At 65.7% G+C, this 27835-nt stretch overlaps 1 protein-coding gene across 2 annotated transcripts; it reads right to left on the bottom strand.

The window, feature by feature from the left end:
* On the bottom strand, window positions 1–27372 carry ASIC4 (acid sensing ion channel subunit family member 4). 2 transcript variants are annotated; one of them, XM_072874391.1, is made up of 10 exons: window positions 26797–27372; window positions 3047–3191; window positions 2740–2867; window positions 2489–2648; window positions 1991–2047; window positions 1740–1893; window positions 1249–1340; window positions 859–938; window positions 389–493; window positions 1–120 (listed from the first exon to the last, which is right to left on the bottom strand). In XM_072874391.1, the coding sequence occupies exons 1-10, from the start codon at window positions 27370–27372 to the stop codon at window positions 1–3; spliced, it is 1617 nt and encodes a 538-aa protein (XP_072730492.1). The 2 variants fall into 2 exon arrangements, with proteins under 2 accessions (XP_072730492.1, XP_072730493.1); XM_072874392.1 differs by lacking the exon at window positions 1991–2047.
* Window positions 27373–27835: the final 463 nt, after the last annotated feature.

Below are 27835 nucleotides of genomic sequence, written 5' to 3'. Positions count from 1 at the left end.
CTAGCAGGCGAAGTCCTCGAAGACGCCCTGGTGAGGGTAGTGGTGGCGGTGGTGGTGGTTGGGCAGGATGCCCGCGTTGTAGGCGCCCTCCACGTGCCGGCCCAGCGTCTCGCAGGGGCTCTGCGGGGATGGCAGTCAGTGGGGTGGGCGCAGACTCCATGCACTCTGTCCCCCCCCCCAGCACAGCCTGTCCCCAGGAGCCCCCCCGGGGGAACCCAGCTCCCCGCCATCCCGGGGCTGCCCCAGCTCTGCAGCCTGAGGTCACTAAACGCGGGGCTGCGCTGTCCCTCGCTCTTGGGACAATGTTCCTTCCTCCTGGGGCGGGGGTGGACGCTGCCCAGGCCCTGTCTTCACAGCCCCCCGGGCAGCCCACCCCCCGCGGGGGTACCTGGTCCTTGAGCTCCTCCAGTCCCAGCGTGGCAATGCTGCCTGAGGGCTTCTTCAGAGGCGGCTTGGAGCGGCGCAGGACCCGGCTCACTCTGTCCCGGATCACCTGGGTGCAGATGGGCGGTCAGCCCTGGACCCGCACATAGGCAGCACCCCATGTGTGGGCACCGCGGTCTGCATGGACCTGCCTCCTGCTCCCCTGCCTGCCCGGGGGACGCAGGGCTGGCAGTGGGGACAGCACGTCTGCCCGCCACCCTCCCCGTCCTCAGGTCACTGGGGGATGCTGGGGGACTTCTCCTCCTCCCACTGTCTCCTGCTGAGAGTTGCCCGATTTGGGGGCTGTAGGTAGCCCTCTGGGGTGGCCGTGCACAGCACTCCCTCCCCGGGGAGCCCGGCCCCGGCTCTGCACCTCGCCTGCGTGCAATGGCCCTGCTCCCACCACCGAGCCACAGCCCCGAGGGCTCAGCGCACCTCGTAGACATAGTCCAGGATCTCCAGGATGGTGAGGATGCTGGCGCCGATGAACAGGCCCATCTGTCCCCCGATGTCCCCTGGGGGGGAGGAGGGGGAGATGGTCACCGGCAGCTGCCGTGCAGCCCGCGGGGAGCCCAGGGTGGGCCAGCTGGGCTGCAGGCAGTGCCAGGGCTGCCAGACAGAGGGGAACAGCGCGGTCACAGGGGTGGCAGGACGGAGGGAGCAGGGGACATGTGGGACAGGGGACGGCCAGCCGCACACCACCCTTCAGCCGGGCTGCGGCCAGCTCCCGCCTCATGCAGTCCCTCCCCAGCCAGCCCTATACCCTCCTGGGCTGGGCCCCAGAGCTCGGCGCCTCGGGTCCCAGGGGAAGGTGGGGGGAGTCACCGAGAAGCCCAGCAAGGTCGTAAGCTTTCTTCTGCTCAATGGCCTCGTAGTTGAGCGCCTCAAAGAAGATGTCCAGCACCAGGAAGTTCTCCCTGTGGGGACACCAGAGTGCTCAGCAAGGAGGGCTGGTCACTGACCCTCCCACCCCCACTTGCCCCCCAAACCTCGCGACCCTGTCCCCCAGCCCCCCAGCTCCCAGGTGCTCCCAGATGCTCCCAGGGCCCTGGTGAGTTATTCAGGCTGGTGAGGTGGGGACATGGAAGGAGCATGTCCCAGGTCAGGACGGACCATGAGGTGGGGAGATGCCGGCAGGAGGGCTGGGAGGACATGGATGGGTCGGGAAGATGCTCTGGTCACAGCCACCCCTGGGCAGAGGATGCTGTACACATGCCAGGACCCACTCCCTGCACACTGCCAGGAGCAGGGTGGGGGTCCCCCAGGTCCCCAGTGTCCCCAGCCCCCTGCCCACCCCCCCAGCACCGGCAGCTCACCGGATGTAGGTCTCATTCTTGTTGTACTTGCGGGCGAGGTAGCGCGCTGAGCCCTTGTTGGGGATGCGCACCATGGAGATCTCCTTGCCGTAGCGCGTCAGGTTGCACGGCGTGGGGCAGCTGCAGCGCTCTTGGCTGTCCTCCACCGCTGCGTCTGGGGGCATGTACCCGTGGGCATGGCTGCACTCCCCCGGCCCCCGCCCCGAGGGCACCCGTCTGGCCCTCAGCCACCCACTCACCGCGGCACCTACCCAGTGTGTGGTCAGCACACTCGATGTACACATTGGGGGAGCAGATGGACTCATTGCCTGCGGAGAAGCAGCTGGTTGGGGGATGTGAGCCTGGCCCGCTTCTGCCCCCCGCCCTCGACTCGCTCCCCTAAAGGCAGTGGGGCAGGGGTGGCCTCTGGGTGTGGAGGGGATGGGGACGGGGGGGTCACTGGGTGCAGGCTGGCTGGGGCAGGGGTGGCCCCTGGGTACAAGGCAGACAGGGAAGGGGCTGACCTGGAGTGTAAGGAGGGTAGGAGAGGGGTTGACCCAGCGTGCGGAGAGGATGGGGTGGTCCCTGGGTGCAGAGGGATGGGGCAGGGGGGACTCTTGAGTGCAGAAGGATGGGATGGGAACGACACTTGGGTGCAGAGGGATGGGGCAGGGGTGATCTTTGTGTGCAGGATGTAGGGGGCCGGGGCAGCCCCGGGCGGGACCATGGGGGCAGCGGGGTACCCCCACGCCGTCACGCGCAGCCCTCACCTGGCATGTGGACCATGCGGCAGTGGCAGCTCCGCACCACAGCCTCCTTCTCGCACTGCAGGCGGCAGGCAGCAATGCTGTAGGTGTCGTAGCCGGGCAGCGTCTGCTCCCCCTGCACGCTGGCCCGGCAGTTTCCCCACGGCTGCGGCAGGTACGTGAGCTGCCGGGGCGAGAGGGACATTGCTGCAGGGCCGTGCCGGGCTGGGTGCCTGCAGGCACCTCCCCAGGGGCTGTGGGGCATCCTGCCTTACCCGCTGCTCCTGGCAGGACACGAAGGTCTGGAAGCCGGGCGAGACACCGAAGCCCAGCTGATGAATGTAGGGTGGCTCGTCCTGGCTGTGGATCTGGACCCGGATGCCAGCTTCGAATGATGTCTCGTCTGTGGGAGGACAGAGGGGCTGCATGCCTGCACCTACTCAGCACCTGCACCCTGGCGCCCAGCACCCCTCCGGTGCCCCGCTTGCCCCATAGCCCCCCCCTGGGATGCCCTGCTTGCCCAGCAGCCCTCCCTCCCAGCACCCGTCGCCTGCGCCCTGCCCATGCCGTGGCCCCACTCACTGGTCTCTCTCCAGATGGGCAGGTACTCTTCCTGCTGGATGTCCAGCATGATCTCCAGCCCATTGCCCATGCCGCCCTGGCGGGTCACTCGTGGGTTCCTCCGGTCCCCGTTGAAGGTGTAGCACTTACCGTAGCGTGTGTAGACCTGGGGATGGAGAAAGCAGGGGGTGAAGGAGCAGGCAGAGATCTGGCAGGGCATTCTGCAAGCAGGATGAGGTCCAGGGACTCCTTTCCAATCCCATGGAGGTGCTGGAAGCCAGGAACAGTCTTGCATGGCCCTTGGAAGGGCTCATCTAAGCCTCCCCACCATGCTGCCACCCCTCTGCCCTTGCTGGGGGGGGGCAGCATCGCTCCCAGCACCCATGGGGCAGCCCAGCTGTCCTGCCCCTGCCAGGGGGGACTCACGGGGGCAAAGTGCTGGGGGCCGCAGCGCTCTCCCTGAAAGCGGCACTCCACCAGCATGTCCTCGATCTGGTGGCCCAGGCGGTGGAAGAAGCTCTGCATGGTGCGCTCAGAGCGGCGGGGTGGCAAGAAGCGCGAGTAGTTGGCGAGACGTGTCAGCCACATGCGCTGGTCCTCTCCCAGCACGGCCAGCATCTCGGGCACCAGCGAGCGGTTCTCCCGGGACAGCCCCAGCCACTGCCCCACCGAGTAGAGGTCAGGCCTGGTGAGGCGCAGGAAGCGTGCCCGGTTGGGGTTGCAGACGGTGACGGCTGGAAAGCGGAGCTGGGGGGCCCAGGTGAGGCGTGCCCGGGTGTGCACGGGGCGTGAGAGCAGGTGGTGCAGGCGGTCAGCGGCGCCGGTGGCCAGCAGCCCAGCAGAGGCCAGGAAGGCCAGGCTCCAGAGCAGGCGGCGCAGGCGGGACTGTGGCCGGGTGCACATGTAGTGCAGCCCGGGGATCCTGGTGGCTCGCAGGACGCCGATAGCGAGCTGGGCAGCGCCACCGTCCTGAGCTGCTGCCAGGGCTTCCCTGTGCTGGCAGCAGTCAAGGGGCAGCGGCATGGCTGCAGGCAGGGTGGCTCCTCTGGGAAGCAGGGTGCAGGCTGCCCCTGAGGCTGCCTGGGGTCCTTGGTCCCTTCCAGGAGCTCTCCCTCCAGGAGGCTTTTGCTCTGCACCTTCCTGGAGACAAATGTGGCAGGCGCCTTCCCGAGCTGCTCTGGTGACGGGCGAGGGGAGGGAGAGGAGGGGGCTGCTGCAAACACACGCCTTCCCCCAACCTCTATTCGGGAACGGAAAATTCCTCCCCGAGCCGGGCTGGGCCGGGGGGGTGGTGTTGCATTACCCCAGGCAGGGTGAACTGGCAGCACCCAGTGCGCCAGCATGGTGGGCACCCGTGTCTGGATGGTGATGCCCTGTCCCAGCCATGCTGTGTGAGCCCTGTACCTAGGGATGCTGTGCCCCGGCTCACCCCTATTGTCCCCTGCCCTGGCACTGCAGCCCCCCCGGATCCCTGCCTGGACCCCCAGGGTCCCCAACCACGGCTGCCCTGGGGCTGGGCGCCCTGCCCCACAGAGGCAGTACAGTGCCAGGCCTGGGGGGCCATCGCCTCCTGCCAGCACTGCTTGGGACCATATGTGTACCTTGGTCCCCAGTGCTGTACCCTGGTATCCCCCACCCTGGAGCTGAGGACCCCAGTGGATCTGGGTCCTGTGGGGTGGGAAAAGTGGGGCTGTGGGGTGGGAGGCTGCGTGGGAGCCCACCTGAGCCGAGCGGGCGCTTTGAAGTGACGGCGAGGCTGTGATCAGAGCGTGGCGGCGGCGGGGGGGTGTCTCTGCACCAGGCTGTCAGCGTGGCTGGCAGGGCCCCGACAGCCCGTCAGGGTGCCTTCAAAGCTCAGCACCGCGCTCCCCGGCAGCCTCTCATCTCCCGCTGCTGCCGCTCCCAGGCATGGGAGGCATGGGCTGGCCCCGAGGCATGCCCTGCCGAGGCACGGGCTGGCCCCGAGGGCGTCCCGCAGCCCCGGGATGAGCCAGGGCTGCCATGCCCCCCGTGAAGGGCAGCAACCCTGCTGCGCCATGGCAGCTGGGCAGGAGGAGGGCAGTGGCGAAAGGGGGGACTGCAAAGAGGGGAGCTCCTGCTCGCCTCAGCAGTGACTCCCGGCACCATCCATGCTGCCGGCCTTGCTGCCTGAGCAAGGCGTGACTCTGTAGCCATCCCGGGGACCCGGCCAGGATCCAAGCTGGCAGCTTGGTGACGGGCACAGGAGGATGCCAGGCAGATCAGGAATGGCGTTTGGCTCAGGGAATGGGACGGGCACCGAGGGAGGTGAGCAGAGGCAGCGGGGAGCATCTCCGGTGCGCGGGGGTGGCAACTTCCCTCCCACCCCACCTCCAGTGCACGCCCTGCGCCGCAGCAGGGAGGAAGGCACCCTGGGTGCCAGCTCTGGCTCTTGCCAGCTCTGGCCAGGGCCAGGCCCCGAGGCCTGGGCAACCCCGAGGGCCCGGCGGCCCCGAGGCCTGGGCAACCCCGAGGGCCCGGCGGCCCCGAGGCCTGGGCAACCCCGAGGGCCCGGCGGCCCCGAGGGCCCGGCGGCGCGGCAGCCGCCGGCCGGGGGCGGTGCGCGGCCCGCAGGGCCGGGCTCCGGCAGGGGGCAGCAGGGCCCCACGCTTGGGCCGCACAGGGCGCAGCGCCGGCCCCGCCGGGCCCCCGCCCTGCCGCCCCAGCAGCCCCTCGCCCGGCCCGGCCCGGCCCGGCCCCGCCGTTCCCAGGGTGGAGCCGGGCCAGGCGGGGTCGGGCCGCGCAGCCGCGCTCCCTGGCTCCTATCGTAGTCGCGCCTGCGGGCCCTGCCGCGGCGCGGCGGAGGGCAGATGAGGGCGGGAGCCCGGCGTTGGCCGGGCAGCAGCGGGGAGCGGCCAGCCCCACGGCCCGCTGTGCCCAGGAAGGACGGCCCCCTTCCCGCCCGCGTGGGATGCCTGCAGTGCCGCTTGCTTTGCTGGAGGAGCAAATGCTCTCGCGGGGCCGCAGTGCTTCCCGGGGCAGAGCTCAGCCCCCTGGGGACACGAAGCCAAGGCTGGGGAGCGGCCCCGGCCACCCACATGGCCCCACGCCCCCGAGCTGTCACCGGTCCTGGCACCATCCCCGCCACGGCACAGTGCTGGCGTGGGCAGGAGCACTGCCGCGGGCTCCCTGCTCTCTGCGCCCTCGGGACCAGCCCCGTGGGTCACCGCACCCCACACCGAGCATCCCCTCCAGCCTGTGTGTCCTCGCACCATCCCCGGGGCACGGCTCAGCTCCCCCCCGTGCCGGTGCGTCTGCGTGGGGCTGCTCGAGCTGGCGCGGCTCCTTGCTGAGATTTATTGTGGCTCCGAGAGCCGGAGGCTGCCAGCCTGATACTATCAGCCCCTTGCACACCAGGGCAGCTTTTATATTAGTTTTCTTTAAACGGAGGATGAGCTTCCTAGGCTGAAGGAAATGTTATTTCTCTGAACGCTTCCATCTCGTGTCAGTTCAGACATCTCCGGGCAGCATCGCAATCACCCTGGAGCGGGGCGAGGGATGGGGACGGGATGCAGAGGCTGGGGCATTTGGGGACAGACAGCTCAGGGACAGGGACCAGCATTGGGCAGGGCTGGAGGAGAAGGTCCAGCGGTGGCGGTGGCCTTGTCCCTTGTCCCCTGTAGCCCCAGGCAGGCGGGCACCGCTGCAGGGGTGTGTGGGGAGGGCAGGGGTGCCCGTGGCGCCCAGCTGAGTTACTCACTTGTCGGCTGCCAGGGTGCCGAGGCCAGCTGTGAAATCGCGCTGGCGAGAGCACGGCACAGTCCTGAAGGGCTTTGCCTTTCCAGCATGACAAACCCAATTAGATAACAGGGAGCGCATGAGGAGGAGGAGGAGAAGGAAGGGCAGAGGAGAGCCTGCCTGCACGGGGAACATGATTTCCTCCCCGCAGCTGACCCAGAAAAGTGCCTTGCAGGGCTGGAGCACACATGTCCAGCTGGGGATGGTGCCTGGGGCACAGGCCCCCGGGCACCCTGCTCTGCTCGCCAGGCACCCATGGGTGCCACAGTCTTGGAGCCGGGGCAGCAGGATTCCCGCACTGCGTGCCGGTCTCCCTGCTCAGCTGCCGCACGCCGGCATCCCCACGCCATGCTCACGTGCAGGGGAGACCCCATTAAGGAGGTAATTTCTCGACATGATTCCTCATTTCCCTGCTCTCTGCTGTGGAGACACGCTGACCTTGACAGAAATAGCTCCTTGCGCCTCAGCAGGCGGAACCCAACCAGAGATCACCGGGGGCCCTGGCATCCTCCTCCCCACCCCACACAGGTCTGGGGCCTCCCAAGTCCCCTTTGCCCCCCTGGGGCTTGCCGTCCTGCCCCCCTGCTGCGGGGAGCCCCATGGGAGCAAGGTGCTGGCCCCCAGCATCCTCACCCCGGCTCATGCCAGCCCACCCATGAGCACTGGGGATGTGAGGACCAGCCCTATGCACTCCCGGTCCCCCATCCCCGCTGCTGCCAGCCCATTGTGCCAGCCTCCGGCTGATCCCAGCTCACGCAGGTATTTCCGCGGCTTACACAGTTCCCCACGGTATTTAGCCTCTGGAAGACGACGTTAAACATTGCAAGCAGTGACAAATCCTGATTGCTCCAAGGAGACAAGAGGCTGCGCTAAGCTTCCAGCCAAATGTTTGCATGCGAGGGAAACGAGCTGCGGCACGTGCAGCACTGGCGGGTCCTGCTGCATGCCCGGGGCACCCAGCCCTGCTCCCATGTCCTGACTGGGGCACCCAGCCCTGCTCCAACATCCCTGCTGGGACACACAGCCCTGCTCCCACGTCCCCACTGGGACATGCAGCTGGCAGGCAGGCCCTGGGCAGGGGCACAGCATGCAGAAAGGAGTACCCCAGGATAGAGACACCCCTGAGAACAGTCATCACTGGGGCATGATGGGCATGGGGACAGGGATGGGAAGACACTGGAGTGCTGCCCACCCTGGGCTTGGCGGGGATGCCAGTCCAGGGGTAACCTTGAGGGTGATAACCAGGTACCCCAGCCCAGAGAGCAAATCAGCACGGGCAGGTCTGTGGTATAAAGGAAAGCAGCCTCCAAAACTGGAAATGCTGCTTCCTGAGTGAGCGCAGGCAGCTGGAGGCACAGGGATGCCCCTGTCCAGGAGACACGGTGCAGGAGCTGGGGTCAAACTGGGATGACACTGGCAGAGCTGGGACAACAGCATGCCCGTGCACGCTGCCCCCCAGTTCTGCTCCTGTCCCCCGCTCTGCTCCTGTCCCCCACTCTGCTCCTGTCCCCCGCTCTGCTCCTGCCCCCTGCCGTGGCTGTCACAGCCCCAGAGCCTGGTTCTACTGGAGCCCCTCGCCACATCCCCAGCAGCCTGCTCCCCCTGCACGGCACAGCCAGGCCCCGCCTGGGTGCCCCGGGAGGGAAGCCGCAGCGCTGACGCCAGCATTGCAACTGCCCGGGATATGAGATCCGCTTGGATTCAGCAATTTCAACTCATTTCAAGCCCGATTCTGCAGCAATTTTCTGAGCCAGTGGGATGTTTTTGCCTCTGCAAACGTCCCCTCTCACGCACGGTCGCACCATTTCCCTTCCCTGCTCCCAGGAGGGGTTGGGGAACGGCGCCAGTTTGGCTCGACCCCAGCTCTGGTGGCGGCACAACCATCTCCCACACAGGCAGCCCCTTGGTGCAGCCCCCTGCCCCACGAAGAGCTGCCGGGACGGCTCCTGCAGGATGCAGCCCTGCTCATGGGGGCTGGGGCTCCCACCTCCATGGGCTGCAGGGCTCTGCACAGCCTCAGTCCCGGCAGAGCAAGGAGCCTTTGGTGCCAAGCAGGGCTGCAAAGGGCCAGGTTCTGAAGCATCCTCCACAGCACCCCATCCCGCTTCCCCAGGAGGAGGGAGAGCAGTGGGGTGGCGGCGGGGCCGGGGGATGCTGCAGGCACATCCCAGAGGGGCTGGGACCCCTCCTGCCACCGCAGATGTGCCTCTCTCTGTGCCACAGGCCAGCTTGTGCCAGCTGAGCCCCCTTGGCCAGGCCCGTGCCAGCAGCGGAGACGTGGGCGCGTGGGGCCAGCAGAGCAGCTCTCGTGCCAAGCGGGCTCGCTGCCGGAATACCAAGTGCTCAGCTGTGCCGTGGGCTGTGCCGCCAGCCGGGCAGAGCGGCGGGAGGCACCCGAGCCCCGGCACCAGGCACAGCGAGCAGGTCACCACCAGGCTGCCGCACTGGGGCCAGCGTGCAGCGCAGTGCCCCCCGGATCGGGCAGGATCCGGACCAGGGCTCTCTGCTCCTGGCAGGTCAGGAGCATGGGGATGCGATGCATGGCAGAGGGATGCACTGCATGCAGGGCCAGGACACTTTCCCAGTGCATCTGTCCCAGTGCTGCCAGTGACATCAGTAAGGCAGGGGGACGCTGGCACCATCCTGCTTTCAGGAGCAGCATCTGTGACAGCACACCCAAACTCGTGTGCCAGGGAAGGAGCTCTCCCTGTGAGCCATCACCCCAGGAATCCTGCACCGGCCAAGCCGGGAGCTGGAGGGGGCCTTACCGCTGCTGCCACATGGAGCCAGGGTGGCTGTGACATGGAGGCGAGGGGCTGGGGACCCCAGGTCCTCACCTCTCGGCCCCGCTGCGCAGGCATGGCAGCACACAGCTGCCTCGGAGAGCAAAGCAAGTGCCATTGCAAAGTTGTGCTTTCCCCTCCCACTGCTCCTGGGGGGAATGCATCCCAGAATTTCACTCAGCTCCTCATTTCCAACCTGAATTTATTCATGGCCAGTTTGTACCATTTGTTCTCATGCCAGCATTGTCCCTTAGCTTAAAGAGCTCTCTTCCCTCCCTTGTGTTTACTCCCTTGATGTATTTATAAACAGCAATCCCATCCCCTCACAGCCTCCAGCCTGCCAGCCTGCACGTGCCAACCGTTCCTGGTTTCCTCTCTCAATTCAGGCTCTGCTCGCCTGCGCAGCCCGGCTGCTCGGCACGGCATCTGCTCCAGCTCCCCGGCAGCTTCCTCAGCCCCGGCTGCCCAGGGCTCGCACACTGCTCCGGTGAGGTCCCCGGCTCATGCAGACGCACGACTCTGTCCTCTCCATCCCACAGCGGCCGTGGGGCAGCATCCCACCCAGGTCGGGACCACTGCCCTGGCTGGGGCTAATCTGCTCTCTGCAGATCTCCCGGCAGCTTGTGCTTTCATATGGTTTGCTTGCACTAAGCACTTTAAAGCATCCACCAAAAAGGTCGCCCGGGCAGGTGAAGGAGCCAACACCACGGGAATTGCAGAAGATGAAGCGCTGGGGCTGCTGGCAGAGCGGGAAGGCGTGCTGCAGCACAGGGCAGGGGTGCAGAGAGGCAGGGGAGCAGGAGCTGGGGAAGCCCACTTCAGCCTGTCAGCCGCCAGTGCTGCCTACCTACTCTGGTAGCATGAGGGTCAGGTGCTGGAGTTGCAGGAGGTTTCTGCCCCATGTTTCTGCCTCCTGCCTCCCCTGGGAGGGAGATGGGGAAAGCCACGGGGCAGAGCCAGGAGGTGCTCAGGGTCCCCATGGGAAAGGTGCACCAAAGCTGCACCCCCAAACATGCCAGAGCGAGCTCACCGAGCTGCTAACATGCTCCCTGGCCCGGGTTTGGACGGTGCCGAGCAGCAATCCTGCCATTGCTCTGTGCACCCCTCCGGCGCTTTCCAGCCGGCTTCCCATCCTCAGACATCCCCTGCGCCGGGCATGCTGCCCCCGGGCACGCAGCACAGCACGCTACGGATAAAGCGCTGGGATGGGCTGCAGCCCAGCCTCGCTGCTGCAAACCCGACAACATGCACACGCACACAGAGAAAGCAATAATTATGGTTTTGGGTAGTGGGCTCCTCTTGGCAGCCGGAGGAGACCCAGCGCCGTGCGCAGTGCTGTGCAGACACAGCCGCTCTGTGCCACTTGGCCCCAGGACCAGGGAAGGATCCCCAGCCCTGTGGTTTCACGCAGAGATGTAGTGCTGAGCCCATCTATCCTGCAGGCTGGAGAAAGCAGGGAATATCAAGGATACCCGAAAGTGGAGTATGGAGGGTCCCCGGGGCTCCTTTGTGGAGCTCAGGCAACCTCTGCTCTCTGGCTGCTGTCACTCTGCAGGGACCCCAGCTCTGCAGGATGTCCCGTGCCCTGCAGGTAGATCAGTGCCCCTGCACGATGCTGGTTGGGTGCTGGTGGCTTTTGGCTGAGAGACGGCAGCAGATCCTGGGTGCCACCGGCCCTGCCTTGCTCCCCTTCGCATGCCAGGGCACTGCGGGGATGCAGCACCGTAGTCCCCGCTGCTCTCCTGCCCGGCGCAGGCAGAGCTCTCCAGGCAGTGCCATCCCTGGGGACCGCTTCTCTTTGAAAGCACCCGTGCAGGGAGTGCTGCACCGCCTGTCCCCAAAGGGTTAACAAGCAATTTCCTTTGCTGACAGCTCGGAGACCGTTCACTATCGACTGCGGGAGAATAAGAGGGGAGAAGCAGCGAGATAAAAAGGCAGCAGAGCTGGCACCGCCTGCTTAATCCCAGCGTTTAATCTGCTGGGGCAGCGCAGGCAGCCTTATCTCGCCGTCCTTCTGCTGCTCCATCTCATTACTGCTCCCACGGCTGCGCGGGCCGCGTCGCCAGGAGATGTAAGAGCTGAGCGGGGAGCGCTGGCCTGGGGCAGCGGCTGCTGCCAGCCCGCCTCGCTCGGCAGCCTCCGCTGGGCCCGCTGCGCTGGCGGGCACACGCCGGCACCCCACGCCTGGCACACACGCGTCCCCCCGGAGGATGCCGGGCTCCGTGGGATGGTGCATGTAGGACACAGCAGGGCCAGGACAGCAGGCAGGGCAATGCCACCTCGCCCTGCATGTCCCCCTCCCTCCATCCTCACCTATCCAGGTGGGTGCCAGACCAGCTCTGCTCCGTCTGCTCATCCCACCTGGCACACCATGGCCGGTGTCGCTGGGTCACCCTGGCCTGGCCCTGGCAGCTCCCGCAGCCGCAGGGCAGGGGTGGGCAGGAGGGGGCCCATCTCCCGGGAGCCGGCAGGTGTCGGCACAGACACGGTCCCTCCAGCCACGGCATTTATCTATAAATCTGACACTGTGCAGATGAAGCCTCCACGCTAGCCAGGTTGTCGCGGGGGTTATCCTGCTGCCTACGTTTACACTGATAAGATTTATTGTCACCCTGGCTGAGGTGCTGCCAGCACCTCACTGCCTGCTCTTCTTGCAAGGCTGTGCCGCCTGCCTGAGCGTGCCGCGAGAGCCACGAGCGGCACCTCGCCGAGTGGCAAGCTGGCAGAGCGGGTCCCTGGACGGGAGGAGAGCCAGGCACGTCCCTCTGCTCCCCGCTGCCAGGGCTGATGGGTCCCCTGCCCACCTGTCCCAGGGTGCCTCACCCAGCCTCTCACCATCGCAGGGGGATGTGGGGGGATGCCGGTCCCCAAGCCAGACCAGGCTGAGCAGAGCACACATCTGTGCTGCCAGAGATTTGCTGACAGTGCTGGCAGCACAGCTCCTGTCACAGCTCGGTGGCTTTGCGGCTCTCCTGTGTGGTGCGGGACTCATGGGGCTGCTGGGGTGGCCGTGCGTGGAGCCACCGCGGGCAGGATGGCCTGGGCAGGGTGCGGGGGGAAGTCCCCCAACCTGCAGCCTGACCCCAGCACCCCATGGGAGCCGGCAGGGTGGCTATGGGAGCCGGGGCCTTGTGCACGCCCTGCCGCAGGGTGACACGGGGCGGGCAGGAATACCCCAAAAAAGGATAATTTGGCCCCAAGGCACCCTGGTCCCTCACCCACACCCTGCCGCCTGCCCCCCCCCGCCACGCTCCCCAGCACTGATTTCCCTGGGGCCGGCAGAGATTGCCCTGAGCCACCTGGTGCAGCCAGGCAGGGCCTGAACCAGGCTAAATCCCCGAGCAGCAAAAGGGGGAGCCGCCCGCCAGCATTCCCCCCCGTCCCCAAAGTCACCGCATAAGCCCTGCACAGCTCCCCCACCGCCCTGCTCCATCCCGGCTCTCGCCTCTTCCCCTTCTCCCCCCCTCCAGCCACTGACCCCTCGACAATGCTGGGGGCTCCACTCTCTCCGCCAACACGAATTTGACCCCAGCATGTCAGAACCAAAGGAAACAACACGCAAACAAACAGCCCGAGTCCCGGCTGCACCCCCCTCCCCAGGGCCAGCTCGGGGGGCTGCGGGGGCCGGGGGGCCAGTTGGAGTGATGGTGTAACCCGCCGGCACATCGGGAGCCCAAGTGAAGTGGGGTGATCACAGCCCAGCAGGAAAGGGCTCGTTAATAGCTGAGCCCTTTTAGTAGAGATTAGGGAGCTGCGCGGCTTTGATCTTTGATTGCCAATTTGCATCTTGAAGGCGCTGGGACCTCATCCAGCCTCCGCGCAACCCTTTGTGGTTATCTCGTGGCTAATGGATTTGTTCTTAATGCTGGAGCGTGCAGGCTAAAGGCTGATTAAACCCTCTCCGCGGCGCTAAATCAATGGAACAAACATGATAGGGGTTGGCTTTCCCCAGCCCGCATGTTCCTGGGCGGAGGGGCTGATCGACAGAGCCCCCGCGCCCCGGCACTGGCGGGGGCTCCCTCGTTGGGGCTGCCGGGCAGGGGAGGAGGCGCAGGTACCAGCAGGCAGGGACAACCCCGCGGCCCATGTCCCTGTATCCCTGTATCCCTGTATCCCTGTGTCCCCATCCTCTGCTTGCCATGCAGGCGGCGATGGGCTGGGGGACTTGGGACTCCCGGGGTGTCTGCCCGTTCTGGATGCTTGGGCCACTGCCCTTGTGCTGGTCCTCAGGGTCTGCCGGAGCACCCCAGTTCCCCCTGGCTCCTCCCAGCTCCCAGGGCTTGCTATGGGAGCAGGGACATGTCCTGGCAGGGACGGGATGGGACAACCTGCCCCTGTAGCTGGGGGACTCCTTCCCCCTCCTCATGCCCCCCTTGCCCCCCACACTCTGGGGAGCAGCACCGGCAACTCCCATACCCTCTGTCCTTCAGACTGTCTCCCCTTCCCCCTGCTCGGAGCCAGCGCCATGTTCCCAGGACCGTGCGCTGCCTGCAGCAGCCCATACATCTCGTGCTGTGCGCAGCAGTATCAGTACACACTTTCCATAATGCCCGTGGTCTCCACTGCATGCCCAGCTTCAGGAAAATGCAATTCCCACTGTGTCTGCAGGCAGCATTAGCAGATGGGACAAGCTGCACCCTGCCCACAGATGACCCAGGAACAACTGGCCTCCCGTCCTTCCCGCTGCCCAGGCTGGGGGCCTGAGGATGGGAGCTGGGGGTCTGGGGACGAGACCTGAGCACCTGAGACGGGCAGGACTAAGGTCTTGGGGACTAGGAGCGGTGGAGAGGAGGGTTGTGTGGCTGCAAGCCAGGAGGAGACCAGCTGAGAGCATTTTGCACCCTTTGCTTTTTGCAGGGCACATGGCATCACCCCGGATCCTGCCAGGGCAGAGCTGCCTACGGGTCTGGTGGCATTTGAGTGATGGGACCCACGAGCAGGGACCCTGCTCCAGGGCCTGAGCTGCCTGTGCTGGAGGATGAGATGTGAGCTGCAACAAAGTGAAGCTCAGACCAGTCCCGTGCTGGGAACCTGTCTGTGGGGAGAAGGCGCTGGGAGCAGCCCCGCTGGCCCCAGGATGTGCCCGTGCCAGGCTCGGCCCCGGCGAGTGGCGGCTGTAGCCGAGGCAGCCGAGCTGCCACACGGCATGGAGCTGGCAGGATCATACGCCAAGATTCCCATCTGCAAACCTCACTATTGAATCATCTCCCCTCCGCCAATATTTGCCGAGTGCGGGAGATAAAGTGGCTACAAAAGTCATCGGTGCCAGCATTTCAATCTGCCCGGGCTGGTGGCAGAGGGGTGGCCAGGTGGGCTGGCAGCCACCCGAGGCAGCGGGGCCCTGACAGCTCAGTCCCCCAAGCCCCCTGTCCCGGCTCCCGGCCCCGGCCAGCCGAGCAGCCCCTGCGCCCTGCCTGCACCAGCATGGAGGGGAGCCAGGACCCCTCCGCACCCCTGCGCAGCACCTCTGCGTGCCTGGGACGGATGGTCCTGCCACAGGCATCGCTGCCAGCGCCAGCCTGCCCTGGGCATCAGCACAGCCCCCCCTCCTGCCCTCACCACCACCTCTGCACCAGGACAGCCTTCTCCACCCACTCAGCATCTCCCCTGCAACCCTCAATGCGGCACCAACCCACCCCCTCCAGTACTGCCCCATCCCCTCCATGTCACCCCAGTGTTCCCAGCTATCACTCCTCTGCCCTGCCTGCACCACGCAGTCCCCTCTCTCCCTTGCTCCAGGCTGCCTGTGCAGTCTCTGCAGCGGTCCCTGAGCAGGTGAGGCAGGACATGATGCCAAGATACGGCTCCTGGAGGAGAAGCCCAGAGCGTTATCAGCCCAGGGAGTTAATTAAGGTCATGTCAGGTGATAAGGAAACAGGATGTCAGAGCGGTGGAAGCAGCTCAGGGGGGTCAGCTGGAAAAACTCCCTCTGAAAAGCAACTCCACTGAGATGTGATCAGCCAGGCACTCGGGGACGGAGCGGCTGTCACAGCCACATGCGCAGGGGCTCTGAGGATGGCACCACACACGCTGGACCCATGTCCAGTATGGGATGGCATGGGATAGAGATTGACATAGGATGGGGAAGGCGATGGGATGGGATGGGATGGCGATTGAGATGGGGATGGGATGGGATGGGATGGGATAGGATGGGGATGGGCAGTGGGTCTGGCTCTGATACGCTGTGCCGGGGCAGGGAGAGCCGGCTGAGCAGCTGTGGTTATCTGCTCCTGTCCTTGTGCAGGAGCAACACAAACCGGTGCAACCAGCACTGTGCCGGCAGGGCAGGAATCACTGTGAACCTCTGCCCGTAATTAGCACATGTAATTGCAGACGGTCTCTGATTAGCAGGACCTCAGAGCTGGGCACGCCAGGCTGCTTGACAGTGCTCGTGCTGCTCCTGCCTCGGACTGTTCGCCTCCCTGCTCGGTGACAGCTTCAGCCCCCGGGCCGGGCAGTGCCACAGGGCTGGGACAGCAGGGCTGGCCTGGCATGGCACAGCATGGTGCACAGCAGGGCAGTGGAAGCAGGTTGCGGACCCAGGGGACAGGCATAGGGGACACACTGCCAGTGCAAACCCATTTCTCCTGCGCAAGCAGCTGCGGCACCCAGCACCCTGCCTGGCCGGGCGGGAGCTGAGCCACAGGGACATAATTAATACTTGCATCAATCTCGGCTGGATTTGCATAGTGCCCAGGTCCCGCACTGCCCGGGAAGGAGGGTTGCTCCGTGCCCTTCCCGGAGGCAGCAGCAGCAGATGCTGTGCCGGCCCTGCCTCTTCCGCAGGGGTCACAGCCCCAGCGTGGCCCCCGGCTTGCCCCCTCGTGCACCCCATCCCACCGCCCCCCACAGCCGGGACACCCGCAGGCCCCTGCCCTGCCCCGCTCCAGCTGCTGGAGCGATGAAGACAGATGGAGATGCTTCCCTCTGCCGCACGGTCCCTCCCTCCCTCCTCAGGCTGCGAAAAATTGCAGGGATGGCAGCTCGGGAGTGAAGGGCACAGCAGGGTTTGGAGGGTAAAGGGGGGTGGCCGAGCTGCAAACACCCCCCTGCAGCTAGGAGGCACGGCAGTGCCCACCTCTGCATGCCCAGGATGGGGTACAAGGTCCATGGGCAGCATCCACGGCCGGTGCCTGCTCTCCTGGGGGCACCCAGCTCCCTCCTGCCCCTGCCCTGCTCCCCTGGCCCAGGTGAGCATCCCCAGCCCCTCCCTGGAGGGATCCTCCAGGCTGAGCCCTGGCCCGGGAGGAAGAAGAGCCAGGGCAGGAAAGAGCCTGGGGTGGTGGCAGGGACAGCAGGGTGCAGGCAGGGACATGGGTGCCACCCGCAGCCCTCGATTTGCTGCCCTGTGGGTGCAGGTGCAGGTGGCAGAGGGATGGGACAGCACGGGGATGTGCGGGGTGCCACTGCCCCCCGGGGATGACAGACTGGTGAGATAGCCCTGTGCAGCCGAGCGCAGCGCCTCGCCACGGCCGCCGACACTGCTGACAGCCGCTCCCGGCCCCGTGACACCATGGGGACCGCAACGCTCCGGGCACAGGCCAGGTACAGCCGGATACAGGAGGAGACACGGGCACGTCTCCTGTCCCTGGGGCTGCCCGCCAGCCCTCCGCAGCCACTGTGCCTCACTCATGCCCGACCGCAGCACCCATGGCACCCACGGCACCCGCAGCACCCGCAGCGCTTGCATCACCCACGGCACCTGCAGCACCCACTGCCCAGCCCACCCCGCGGGCACGGCGGACATGGCCACTAGTTGTGTCTGTGGCCGGGGCGGGGGGGCCGTGGCCTGACTGCAGCTGCCCAGACGAGCGCGGCCAACTCAATCAGAGCCGCACGGCCCTCCAGCACGCCGGGCACCGGGAATTAAACTGCTAATGAGCTGCTGGCTGGAGGGCCGGCAGTCAGTGATCAATCAGGGGCTCTGCTCTGATGAGGCGCGTGCCTCCTCTCCCCTCCTGCCCTGCACATCCCGGGGGGCCAGTGGCCGGCAGTGGGCCAGTGAGTCCCCTCAGCCCCTGCTCCCTGCCTGCCCAGCCACCCTGGGCAGGGGCCAGCCCGGCTCTCTAGCCCAACTAAGCTGCCCGACACAGAGGGGGGTCCCCAACCCCCATGCCACGGGGACACAGCACCCACAGGTTCTCGCAGCTTCTGGCTTTCCTGCCTCCCCCCTCCTCCTGTGCTCGCCTTGCCGGTGCTGCGATCGGGAGGGAACCTTTTGTTCTGCTGGAAGAAAACCTGTTGAGTCCAGCTGAGCTTAGCCAACGCTTAACAGCCGTTCAGGTGCAAAGCATGCTCCGGCTTGCATCTGCGCCCGGAGAGGGGCATGGCGAGCTGGGGGTGCCTCCACTGAGGGGCCCTCCCCACCTGCGCAAGGGTGCCTGGGGAGGACCAGCTGTGCAGGCAGCGATGTCTCCCGGGGACAGGGCAGGCACATGTGGGAGCCCCGAGTCCCGGCAGGTCGGGGTGCAGGTCCAGCCTCCCGTCCAAGACCGGCAGCATGGTGCCATGTGCCCTGGCTCAGCGGCAGGACTGTCCTCGCCTCCCACTTGCTGCCAGCACGGCGATGCAGCCACGGGCGGACAGGGCCGGTAGCGCCCTGCCCGTAACCGCTGCTGGCGCAGCACACCGGGGCACGGCTCAGAGCACAGAGAGAAGGTTTTGCAGTGTAAGCAGGGGACAGCCGCCCGCAGAACCGCGCGGGGAGCTGCAGGGAAGCTGCTCAAGCACAAGCCTGACTCTGCTCCCTCGCTGTGAAGCCCTGGCTGGCTTTCCTCCCCTTCATAGCCTTTGCAGAGTTAGGATGTGGCAGAGGTGTTGGCACCCTCCTGCCCTCGCACCCTCGCTGTGCAGCCTGTACGGGGAGTGTGCCCTGGGCTCATCGCCTCCTCCCCGGCTGCATGACAGGGCAGTGCCTGGGAGAAAAGGCCAGCAACCGGCAAGGAGCAGGTTAGAGAGATGCCCGTTCTCCCCTATTGCACAATTAATCATGAGAAGTTTTTCCTCCTTTCGTGCATGAAACAAAATTTGGCAGGGCGCTCTGACCACAGGGACTCGCTGCTTGATCTCCAGTAAAAACCCAGCCACATCTGGCAAAGAAATAACCTCAGAGCATCCCTGTGTGCGCAGGCAGGGAGAGGCAACGTCGGGCCAGGCACAAAAACCCAGTGGGGCTGGGTCCACAGCCCCCCGTGCAGCGAGCACCTTCAGCCATATGCTCCTGGTGTTTGTCCCCCCCCAGCCCCCAGCACACACATGGCCGTGCTGCTCTGCCGGCACCACTGTCCCTGCCCACAGGCCCTGTTATTCTGGTCCTGGACATATAAATGCCCAGGCAGGGGTGTCCACCCCCTGCCAGCCACCTGGGTGCTGGCAGCAGCCCCCGCATCCCCTGCCTGGGCTCTCCTCCCGCCCCTGGCTGCCTCCCCCAGCCTGGCCAGAGCCTCAGCCCGTCCTTTCCCCGAGCAAGCCCAAGCCTCCCCAGCAGCATTCCAGCTATTTGTTATTGGAAAAAGGGGGAAATACGGTTTTCGACAATTATTGTTTTTTCCACCTGACTGGCTGCAAACTTGTTAATTTTTTTCTTTAATGTGTGAACAGTGTCGACGGCAGCTGCATGTGAAATGACTTGACGCCCTATCTGCGGGTCCCTGGCTGGCTTTCAGTGCTCGCACCGCAAACATTGCCTTCTATAAATAAAGGCCTATATCTCATCAATGGCAGAACAGCAGAGCTTTATATAGTCGTCTTACATAAAACCGTCTCTCTTTATGGGCTTCAAACCATTTGCGTCACTTAGTGCAGTTCCGTAAACCTCCTGCTCCAGCCGCTCCCCTGCGGAGGGAGACCTGGCACGGCTGCCCCGTGCCGCTGGCGGGGAGCCCGGGGTCCCCGCTCCACCCGGGGCTGCCCCCCGTCCCCCGCCCAGGGCCAGGTGGCAGCTGTGTCCTCGCCCCCCCGCCTTGGCACGCGTCTCTCTCCAGCTCACCCAGCCTTGGCACTGAGCGCCGACATGGCAGCCGGCACTGCCAGGCACCCCAGCGCCTGGGGACGGCCGGCTGCTAGCCAGCGCCAAGCACCCTGCCCTTGTCACCCTCCCTGTCCCTGCCACGGATCCTGGGGCAGCACAGGCAGGGATGCTGGGAGGTGCCACTCTGTTCTCCATCACTTGGGAATCAGGGACCTGAGGGCACCGGGTGACCGGGGACGTGGTGTCAGGCTGGGGGGACCGGCCGGTTCCCACCAGCTCCGGCTCCACCATGCAGGGGACGTGAGCCTGGACAGTGGCTTTCCACCCCACTGCCCAGCGAGCACCTGGTGCGGGGGATGCCGGGGGCTGCCCCCACAGCCACGGGGCACAGGTCCCAGCCCCAGCCCATGCACAGGCTCCCGCGGTCCCTGGAGCCCTCAGCTCCATATGGCAGAGCCTGCCCCTCCGGCTCGCTGCAGGCGCCCACACGCATGCACCGATAGGTCGCGGGGGGGTCCGGGGACTCCTGCTGGGGCTGCGGCAATGCCTGCCTGGAGGGAGGCAGCCGGCACCCCGGCCAGCAGTGCAGGAGCCTGGGGGCAGAGCTGCAGAGACCGTGGTGACAAGCCTTCGTTTACCCCCGTGCCACCCCAGCCAGCCACCCCAAGTGGGCAGGTGGCTGGAGCCGGAGGGACACAGGGAGCCAACAGCATTGTGGCACTGGGACCCGTGGTGCACTCTGTCCCCAGTGCCACCTGACCACGGGACCCCTCCCATGGGTGACACTGGCACCAAGGACGGGGTCACAGCAATGCCCTGCCAGCCATGGTGCCACATAGCATCTAACCACGCTGCTGGCACAGGGCACCCGCACCCCAGCCAGCCCTGCCCCATGCCCAGAGCCCCCATGCCCAGCCAGCCACACTGCATCCCATGAACCCCCTGCCCCCCAGCCAGTCACCCTGCACCCCATCAGCCCCACAGCCCTGTGTCCCCACCACCCCATGGCCCCACAGCCCTGCAGCCCCATGCACCAGCAAGCACCCAGTCCCAGGGCCAAACCCCCATGGGTGCCCCGGCCCCATCCGTCCCACAGCCGCCCGAGGTGCCCACCCAACTCTGCAGCCAGCAGCGCTGGGGGAGCGCCGCCCCACAGACCCCCATGGGTGCCCTGGCCCCAGGGGACGGCAGTGCCCACGATCTGCCCAGCCCAGCAGATGGGACCAGCCTCGTGGCACGTCCCGCGTCCCTGGGGAGCCACACCAGGCACGGGCGTCCTGGCCGCTGGCTCCCCCCTGTATCGGAGACAGGCTTATTAAGTGTGTGATATTAAATTACCCAGATAAGAGCGTAAGAGCTTTTAAAGTCAATTCATTAAATATAATTATGAAGAGAGCTTTTTTATGCTCACAGTGATCCGATCTCAATCAGGGAGACGGTGGGAAAGCCGCCGGCTCCTCTAGCATCTCCGCTCCCCCGCCGCGTCGCCTCCGCACCCCCGTGCTCCCCGCCTCGGCCCCCACCCGCGGGGAACCGGCACCCACGGCCACGGCCCTTGCTGCCCGCCCCGCTGCTCCGGCACCCACTCACCAGTGTCACTGCTGGTGCCAGTGCCACCCCACTGGAATGGGGGTGGCATGGGGGTCTGCCCAGCAAAGGGGTGGGAGAGGGGAGGCAATGGGGGTGTGTGGTAAGGGCTGGTGGGGTTGGGGACGAGGGCAGTGAGGTATGGAGATATTCTGGGGCAAGAGCCAGGGGGTCTGGGGAGCTGAGCACGGGCTCTTCCCAGCCACGGGTCCACTTCCCTGCAGGATCCAATCCCCTCCCCACCCCCTGCAGAGCAGCCTCCTTAGGGACCTAATGATGCATCCCCGCTCCCCAGGCAGGCGGGCTGCGCACCTCCCGCTGCTCCCACATTCATTAATGGCGCTTTGCACCCAATTAGTACCTGCCAGCCAGGCGGAGGCTGCCCTGACCTGCGGCCGGACCCCTTGTGCAGCCCAGGTGGCCCCACGCCAGCCCTTTGCACCGGGGGCCCCCGCTCGCCCTGTGCACCCCCAGCCACAGCCTGGGGTACAGCTGCACACGGCGCTGAGCCTGTCTTTCCTGGGGGAAACCATGGGGGAGCAGGGGTCCCAAAGACACCTCGGGAGCCCCATGCCCCTCACACCTCCTCAGACATCCGAAAGACAGCCAGATCGCTGGGACACCCCGTGTCCCCTTGCCACGCTGCCCCGAGACCCACCGTGCTGAGGGGCTTTGCGGTGACACCCCTAGGTTCAGCCAGCCCCTTGATGTCCCACCTCGGTACCCCAAATCCTCATCACCTCCGTATCCACCCATGTGCTGCCGCAGCCGGGGCACTGCGGGGCGAGGAGCAGCAGCCTGGCTGGCTGGGAGCGGGGTGGGCTCCGGGCTGGGGTCTCCACACAAGGCTCTGGCAGGGGTTGGTGGGAGCAGCTACCCGCTGCTGGGAGCTGCTGGACTGACATTTATTTTTAGACGTGAATTGTATAAATTAGCATTTCTCAGTGGATTAAGCAGCAGGAATTGTGTAAAATTAAATGGCAATGAATTGCATTAAAGTCCCCCGTTTTCTGGCACAAGCAGCGCCTCAAGCCGTGCCCGGGCGGCTCATGTGTAACAGCACCGGAGCTGCTGGTCGCTGCTCCGGACAGGAGCGCGACCAACCCATGGCGTGTCTACACCACCTGGGGACACAGACCTGGGGATGCACAAGCACGGCAGCAGGGCTGCGAGGATGAGGGGCTTCAGGCAGGCTGCAAGCCCCCAGGGAGATGTCTCAGGCACTGGGCTGGGGCTGCAGGACATGGATCCAGCGAGCAGAGCGCGGTGACCCAGATGGGCACGGCTGGGCTCGGCCGAGCAGCTCACAGGCATGGGATTGGCAAGGGACACTCTGGGCTGTCCTGGGCACCAACACTGCCAGCCTCAGCCCAGCCAGCCCCTGCCATGGGCAGCAGGACACCCACCACAGCTGCAGCCTTGCCACCCTCCAGCGGGGATGACACTGTGTTGGGACCCTTACGGCACTGCCTGACCCCAGAGCCCCTCTGTGCCCTGGCCAGGGCAGGTCCTGCAGTGCCTGGAGCCCAGTGAGCGGCTGAGGGGTACCTGGTGAGCCCCCTGCACCCTGGGGCACGCTCAGCCCTGCACAGGGGGAGAGGGAAAACGGAGTGGGCGAACACCGGGGGCTGAGCAGGCATCAGGCAGGGCAGGGCAGGTGAGGAGCAACGAGTCCAGCCCTTTTACCCAGCATAAAAATAGGCTGAAAATGTGACATTTATTAAGTACAGTTCTGGCAGAAAGGTCAGAGAAGAGTCCCCGCGTCGGGAGCGGCGCGGGTTGCAGGGGGATGGTGGCAGAGCGTTGCTGGGAGGATGCGGGGGAGACAGCCAGCTGCCCCCTGCCCACTGCCCCCCAGCCAGGATCTCTCGGGGTGCACGTGGGGTGGAGCCAAGGATGCTCCCTCCCCTCGTCTTGGCACAGGGGCTTCCCCCGCTGGGGTCTGCATGGGGTGCCAGGGAGACCCCCGCACCGCCCACGTCCCGGGCAGGCGGGAGGCCCTGCCTGGAGAGCTGGGGCCAGTGCCAGCTCCAAGAGGCACTGCCAGCTCTCAGCAACCTCCCTGCTCCCTTCCAACCTCCAGCCCTGGCAGGACTGGCTTCGGCAGCCACAGATCACAAACAAAAGGCTTTTGACAGGGGACGCGGTTTTGAGAAAGGCACCGGGCTCCTGCCCGGCCACGAGCGGAGCCTCCTGCCACAGCCGCTGCTGGCGAGCAGGCGGGATGTTGCTGCCAGCCAGGGAGGACCACCTCCACACACCTCTTCCTGCAGCCTCCAGACCCCTGCCCACCCCAGCTGCCTGTCCCCCCTGTCCCCAAAGCACCGCTGGCAGGGCTCTCTCTTCCCACAGTGCGCCCCGCAACGTGGCCAGCACCAGCCTCCGTTTGTGGCCATACCAGGGTGCCAGGCATGGGGGCAAGGGTGGGCATGAGCCACCTGCTGCAGCTGAGCCCCAGCACCGTGGGGACGCTTCCCAACCTCCCGCTTAATGGCACGTAAAGAGCGCTATTGATTTCCCGCGCCGGCACCGCACACTTCACACCCTCGGCACCGCAGCTGTGCTCGCCCAGCCGGCAGGGATGCGCACCCACTGCCCTCCCCAAGGCGCCAGGCAGCGTGCCAGCGGGCAGCAGGCAGCGGGCAGGGGCAGCCCAGCCCCGCACCCCCAGGCAGAGTGGGGACTGGGGGGCTACGGAGCATGGCACGGCTCAGGGGGGGTGGAAAAGGCTTCGCCAGGGCTCCGGCACGGCCCTCCAGCAGCCGATGCAGGGGGCACATTTGTCAGCAGGGCTGCAGGGGAGCCTTGCTGCAGCTCAGGGCTGTCCCTGCCGCGTGGGGAGATTTACAGCCCAGCCGGGCTTTATTACAAGGAAGATGCTTACGCTGGGGATTTTTTCCCCCATAGTTTCTTAATTTGCTATCCCATAAAGAATGTGGATTTGTGACGTTAAATAGGGGAAGATCGTTTACCATTCGCGGCTCTTACTTAAAGGATCCGCACGAGTTATTTATCATGTAAGCACAGGCTGCAAGCGGCAGCGCGAGGGGACACGCTCCAGCCTCGGCGCTACTCCTGCTCCCAAGCAGGCAGCTGGCCGGCAGAGGCCCCACGGCTTGGACACCCTCGTGCTGTAAAACTTCCAGCCTCTGGATGAAGTCCACCTTGTGCCCAGAGAGAAGGAAGGACTCCAGCACTCCTGCAAGCACAGCTGCAGGAAAATCTCCTTCCCTTCTCCAGCATCCCGGGGGACGTGACCACTGCTCCAGGGGCTGCTCGCCATGGGCTGGGTGCCCTGGGACTCCAGGCCATTTGCCCCACTGGGATGTGCTGCAGTCTGGGAGCCCTCCATCACTGCTGGGACATGCTGTGACTCACATATCCGCCCACTGCAGCGGGGGTACGAGAGCTTTCCGAACATAGAGGCACACATGGGAACCCAGGACTGGGACCGATGAAGCCTGGAGCTCCCCACCGCATGGCGACTGGGTGCAGGGCAGCCCGGGTACCCCTGTGCTGGGGCCACAGCTGGGAGGCACAGGAGCACCCAAGCCCACACATCCCAGCTGAGATTCACCCTGCCTGCCAAGCAGCTCGTGATGTGTTTTAGTCGTTCCCAGGAGGAGGCATGAGGGACCAATTCGGCTCAGGGAAAAGGAGTAGGAGGCTCCAGCTGCAAATGATGTGATGCCTCAACAGGTCCCGCTGCTGCCTGGCAAGGCTTTGGGACGTGGTATGCGGCAGAGAGAGGTCACATCTTCCCCCATCCCTCCCCACACCCATGTCTTCCAGCCTCTGCTGTCCCAGGTTCACCCCTTTGCTCCAGGCAAGTGAGAGGTGACGGGGCCCCCCCTTTCTGCTGACAGCCCCTGATGCCTCAAAGGCCGGGCTGGAGGGCTGAGCTGGGGACAGGGGAGTGGAGGCTGCAGGAGCCCTGGGCTCCCCTTCCTTGGGCCAGGGGCCGGGGGTCAGCCGGCACTAACCATCCTCATGCCTGACGCCTGCTCCAGTGCACAGTGCCGGCACACCAGAGCCCGGCTGCCTGGGCATCCCCAGGGCAGACCTGTAAGCAGCTGAGGCAGGCAGGCCAGCTGGTCCTGTACAACCACCCGCTGCTGAGAAAGTGGGTCCCGATGACTGTCTTGGCAGTCACCCTCCTCTGCTACTCAGCATGGTGCACGCCATGCACCGTGTCCACGCTGTGGGAAGCTTGTACCCAGCCCCATCCGCCTGAGCTCTGCCCTGCCAGCCTCGCAGCGCGGCTCAGCACACGCCAAATCCCATTGCCATGCCGTGTCGCTGCCCGGCACAGCGCTGGGCTCGCTGCCTCCTCTGCAAGCCAAAGCTGTGCAGGATCCCCCAGGAGGACCCTGGGGCTGGAGCCAGCGTGGCCGAGCCACGTGCAGGACTGTCCAGCACCGGAGCTCCCAGCCCCACCGAACCGCACTTCTCCCCGGCAAACTCAGGCAGCTGGCGCAGAGCAGGCACGGAGCCCAGCAAAACCCCAGGAGGAGTGGGGCTGCCCCCCTGCTGCCCCCTGCTCCTTCCCACTCCACTGCAGTGCCCCATGCCACCCCCCCGCACAGGGCAGCCCCCCCAAAACGGCACTTCCCCGGGGACAGCATCACCCTGCGCAGCGAGCAGGCGTTGTACTGATGGGCATGAAGTGAAACAGGACATGCTGCATCAGCCATTTCCAGCCCCACGAAGCCTCCTCTCCCCCTCCCAGCATCCCGCACAGCCCGTGGCATCGCATCCCCCTCCCCGGCACGGAGCGGGCTCCGGCTGGCAGCGCTGCTCCCGGGAGCGCAGCAAGCCAGCCGAGCAGTAGCCCCTGGCAGCCGGAGGAGAGAGGCGGCTCATTTCCAGAGTCATTATGGTCTGAAAAGGGTCCCATCAGGTATTCCGCCCGTTCAGCACATTTATTTTCCCAAACCACAGCAGGGATTTCTGATTCCAGGCTCAATATTAGCGAGGGCTGCACGCTGGCGGCGCCCGGCCAGGAGCTCGCTGCCTGGGCAGGCAGGGTGCTGCTGGGAGGAGGCCCTGCTAGCAAGCCCTGGGCAGCGAGTGGGCAGCCCCGGGCAGCCCCCCGCTTGCCCGGCCACAGATGTGTCTCCGGAGCAGAGCCGCTCGGGGGGGGTGTGTGTGTGCACACACGTGCGTATGCAATGCTGGCAGCCTCCGGGATTCACACACATCCCAGCGCCAAACCCCCCAAACACAGGAGGGCTCCCCTATGTGCGAAGGGGTCTCAGCCCCCCCCCCCATCCACTCTCGCTGTGCAAAGCACCCTGCGACAGAGCACTTCAACCCAGGGGGAAGCACAGGCTGGACCGGGGCTCTACACCACAGCTTTCCCCCTGCCTGCTGCACACCGACCCCAGGGACCGCTGAGCCCCACTCCCCTCCACCCCAGCTCCTGCCTGCGAGCCCCTCTGGCATGGACCTGCTGGCAGCCCGGTCCTGCGGCGCGGAGCCCTACCGAGAGCTCCCACGGAGGATCCTCTCTCTCTCTCTCCGTGTGAAAATTGGAGGGAAACTCAAACAGAGAGAGATGCAATCTTCAGCAGCCAGAGCAAGCCAGGGAGCCCTGCTCCGGCGAGGCGTGGCAGGGTGGGTGCCCCCTGCCCCAGCGGGGGCCCCCGGGGAAGCTGAGCCAGGCGTGCACTCACCACAGTGAAATCGCGGGAGGAGCAGTTCTCGCCGCTGAAGTTGCAGCTCTTGAGCATGTCGTCGAGCTGGTGGCCGGTGCGGTTGACGATGTCGGCCATGTCGGGGTCGGGGTAGAGCAGGTCCGTGGCCTTGTGGCCGTCCCGGTCCTTGGGGGGCAGCCCGGTCATGTTGGCCAAGTGGAAGATGTCGGCGTCGGTGAGCGCCGAGTGGCGGTAGCGGTTGATGTTGCAGATGGTGATAGCGGGGAAGACCATCTCGCGGATGGCCTCCTCGTCCAGGGCCATGACGTGAGGGTGCTCCAGGTAGAGCAGCGCTGACTTGGCCGCCTGGTAGAGGAAGAAGGCGAGCGAGGCCAGGAAGGCGAACGCCCAGAGGGTCTGGCGCACGCCCAGCCGCCCCGACCGGCAGATGTGTCCCAGGCCGTGCAGCGTGCTGGCGCTGGCGAAGGCGGCCAGGTCCCGGGAGCGGGGCCGGGCGGGCTCCTCGATCAGGCTCTCCTTATCCCCTTCTTCTTTCTCCTTCTGCTTCTCATCCTCCTCGGCAAATTTGATTTTACACACGATCTCAATCGGCATCTGCCTCGCGCGGCCGGCGTGCCCAGCCAGCGAGCTGCCCCCCGGCACGGGCACCGGCTGAGAGCCCGGCCAGGCGCTGGGAGGGGGCTCGGGTCCCCCCCAAGCCCCAGCACGGCGCCGGGAGGGCCGAGCCGTCTCGGGAGGGAAGCGCAGCCCCTCTCAGCAGCTCCGAGCCGCCGCTTCCCTCTTGTCTCACTAGTCGATCGTCTCCTTGTGCCTTCGCTTATCAGCACAAATACAGCTGTCAAAAACCCCTCTCTCTCCTCTCCCTCGCTCGCTCTCTCTGCCTCTCTCCTTCGCTCCTCTCTGGTTAAGACCCCAGCAGATACAGGCAGCATTTAGGCATCATGTGCTAATAAAATCCAGGGAATACTTAATAATTCAAGACATGTCAACATTATTTCATCGTCAAATAAAGAGCGAGCGCCGGAGAAAAGAGGCAGTGTGAAGGGCCCGGCGCCTC

The sequence above is a fragment of the Ciconia boyciana genome, chromosome 10, assembly GCF_034638445.1.
Source record: "Ciconia boyciana chromosome 10, ASM3463844v1, whole genome shotgun sequence".
In the NCBI taxonomy this organism is placed as follows: Eukaryota; Metazoa; Chordata; class Aves; order Ciconiiformes; family Ciconiidae; genus Ciconia; species Ciconia boyciana.
This window is presented reverse-complemented; position numbering and strand designations above follow the sequence as displayed.

What these genes read in the sequence shown, in the direction of transcription:
- ASIC4 (XM_072874391.1), bottom strand. Translation starts at nt 27,372, where the DNA reads ATGCCGATTGAGATCGTGTGTAAAATCAAATTTGCCGAGGAGGATGAG. An exon ending in CCTCCCGCGATTTCACTGTG is followed by an intron (nt 3,192 to 26,796) that starts GTGAGTGCACGC and finishes CTCCATCCCCAG; the next exon opens with GTCTACACACGCTACGGTAA. An exon ending in CGACCTTGCTGGGCTTCTCG is followed by an intron (nt 939 to 1,248) that starts GTGACTCCCCCC and finishes CCTCCCCCCCAG; the next exon opens with GGGACATCGGGGGACAGATG.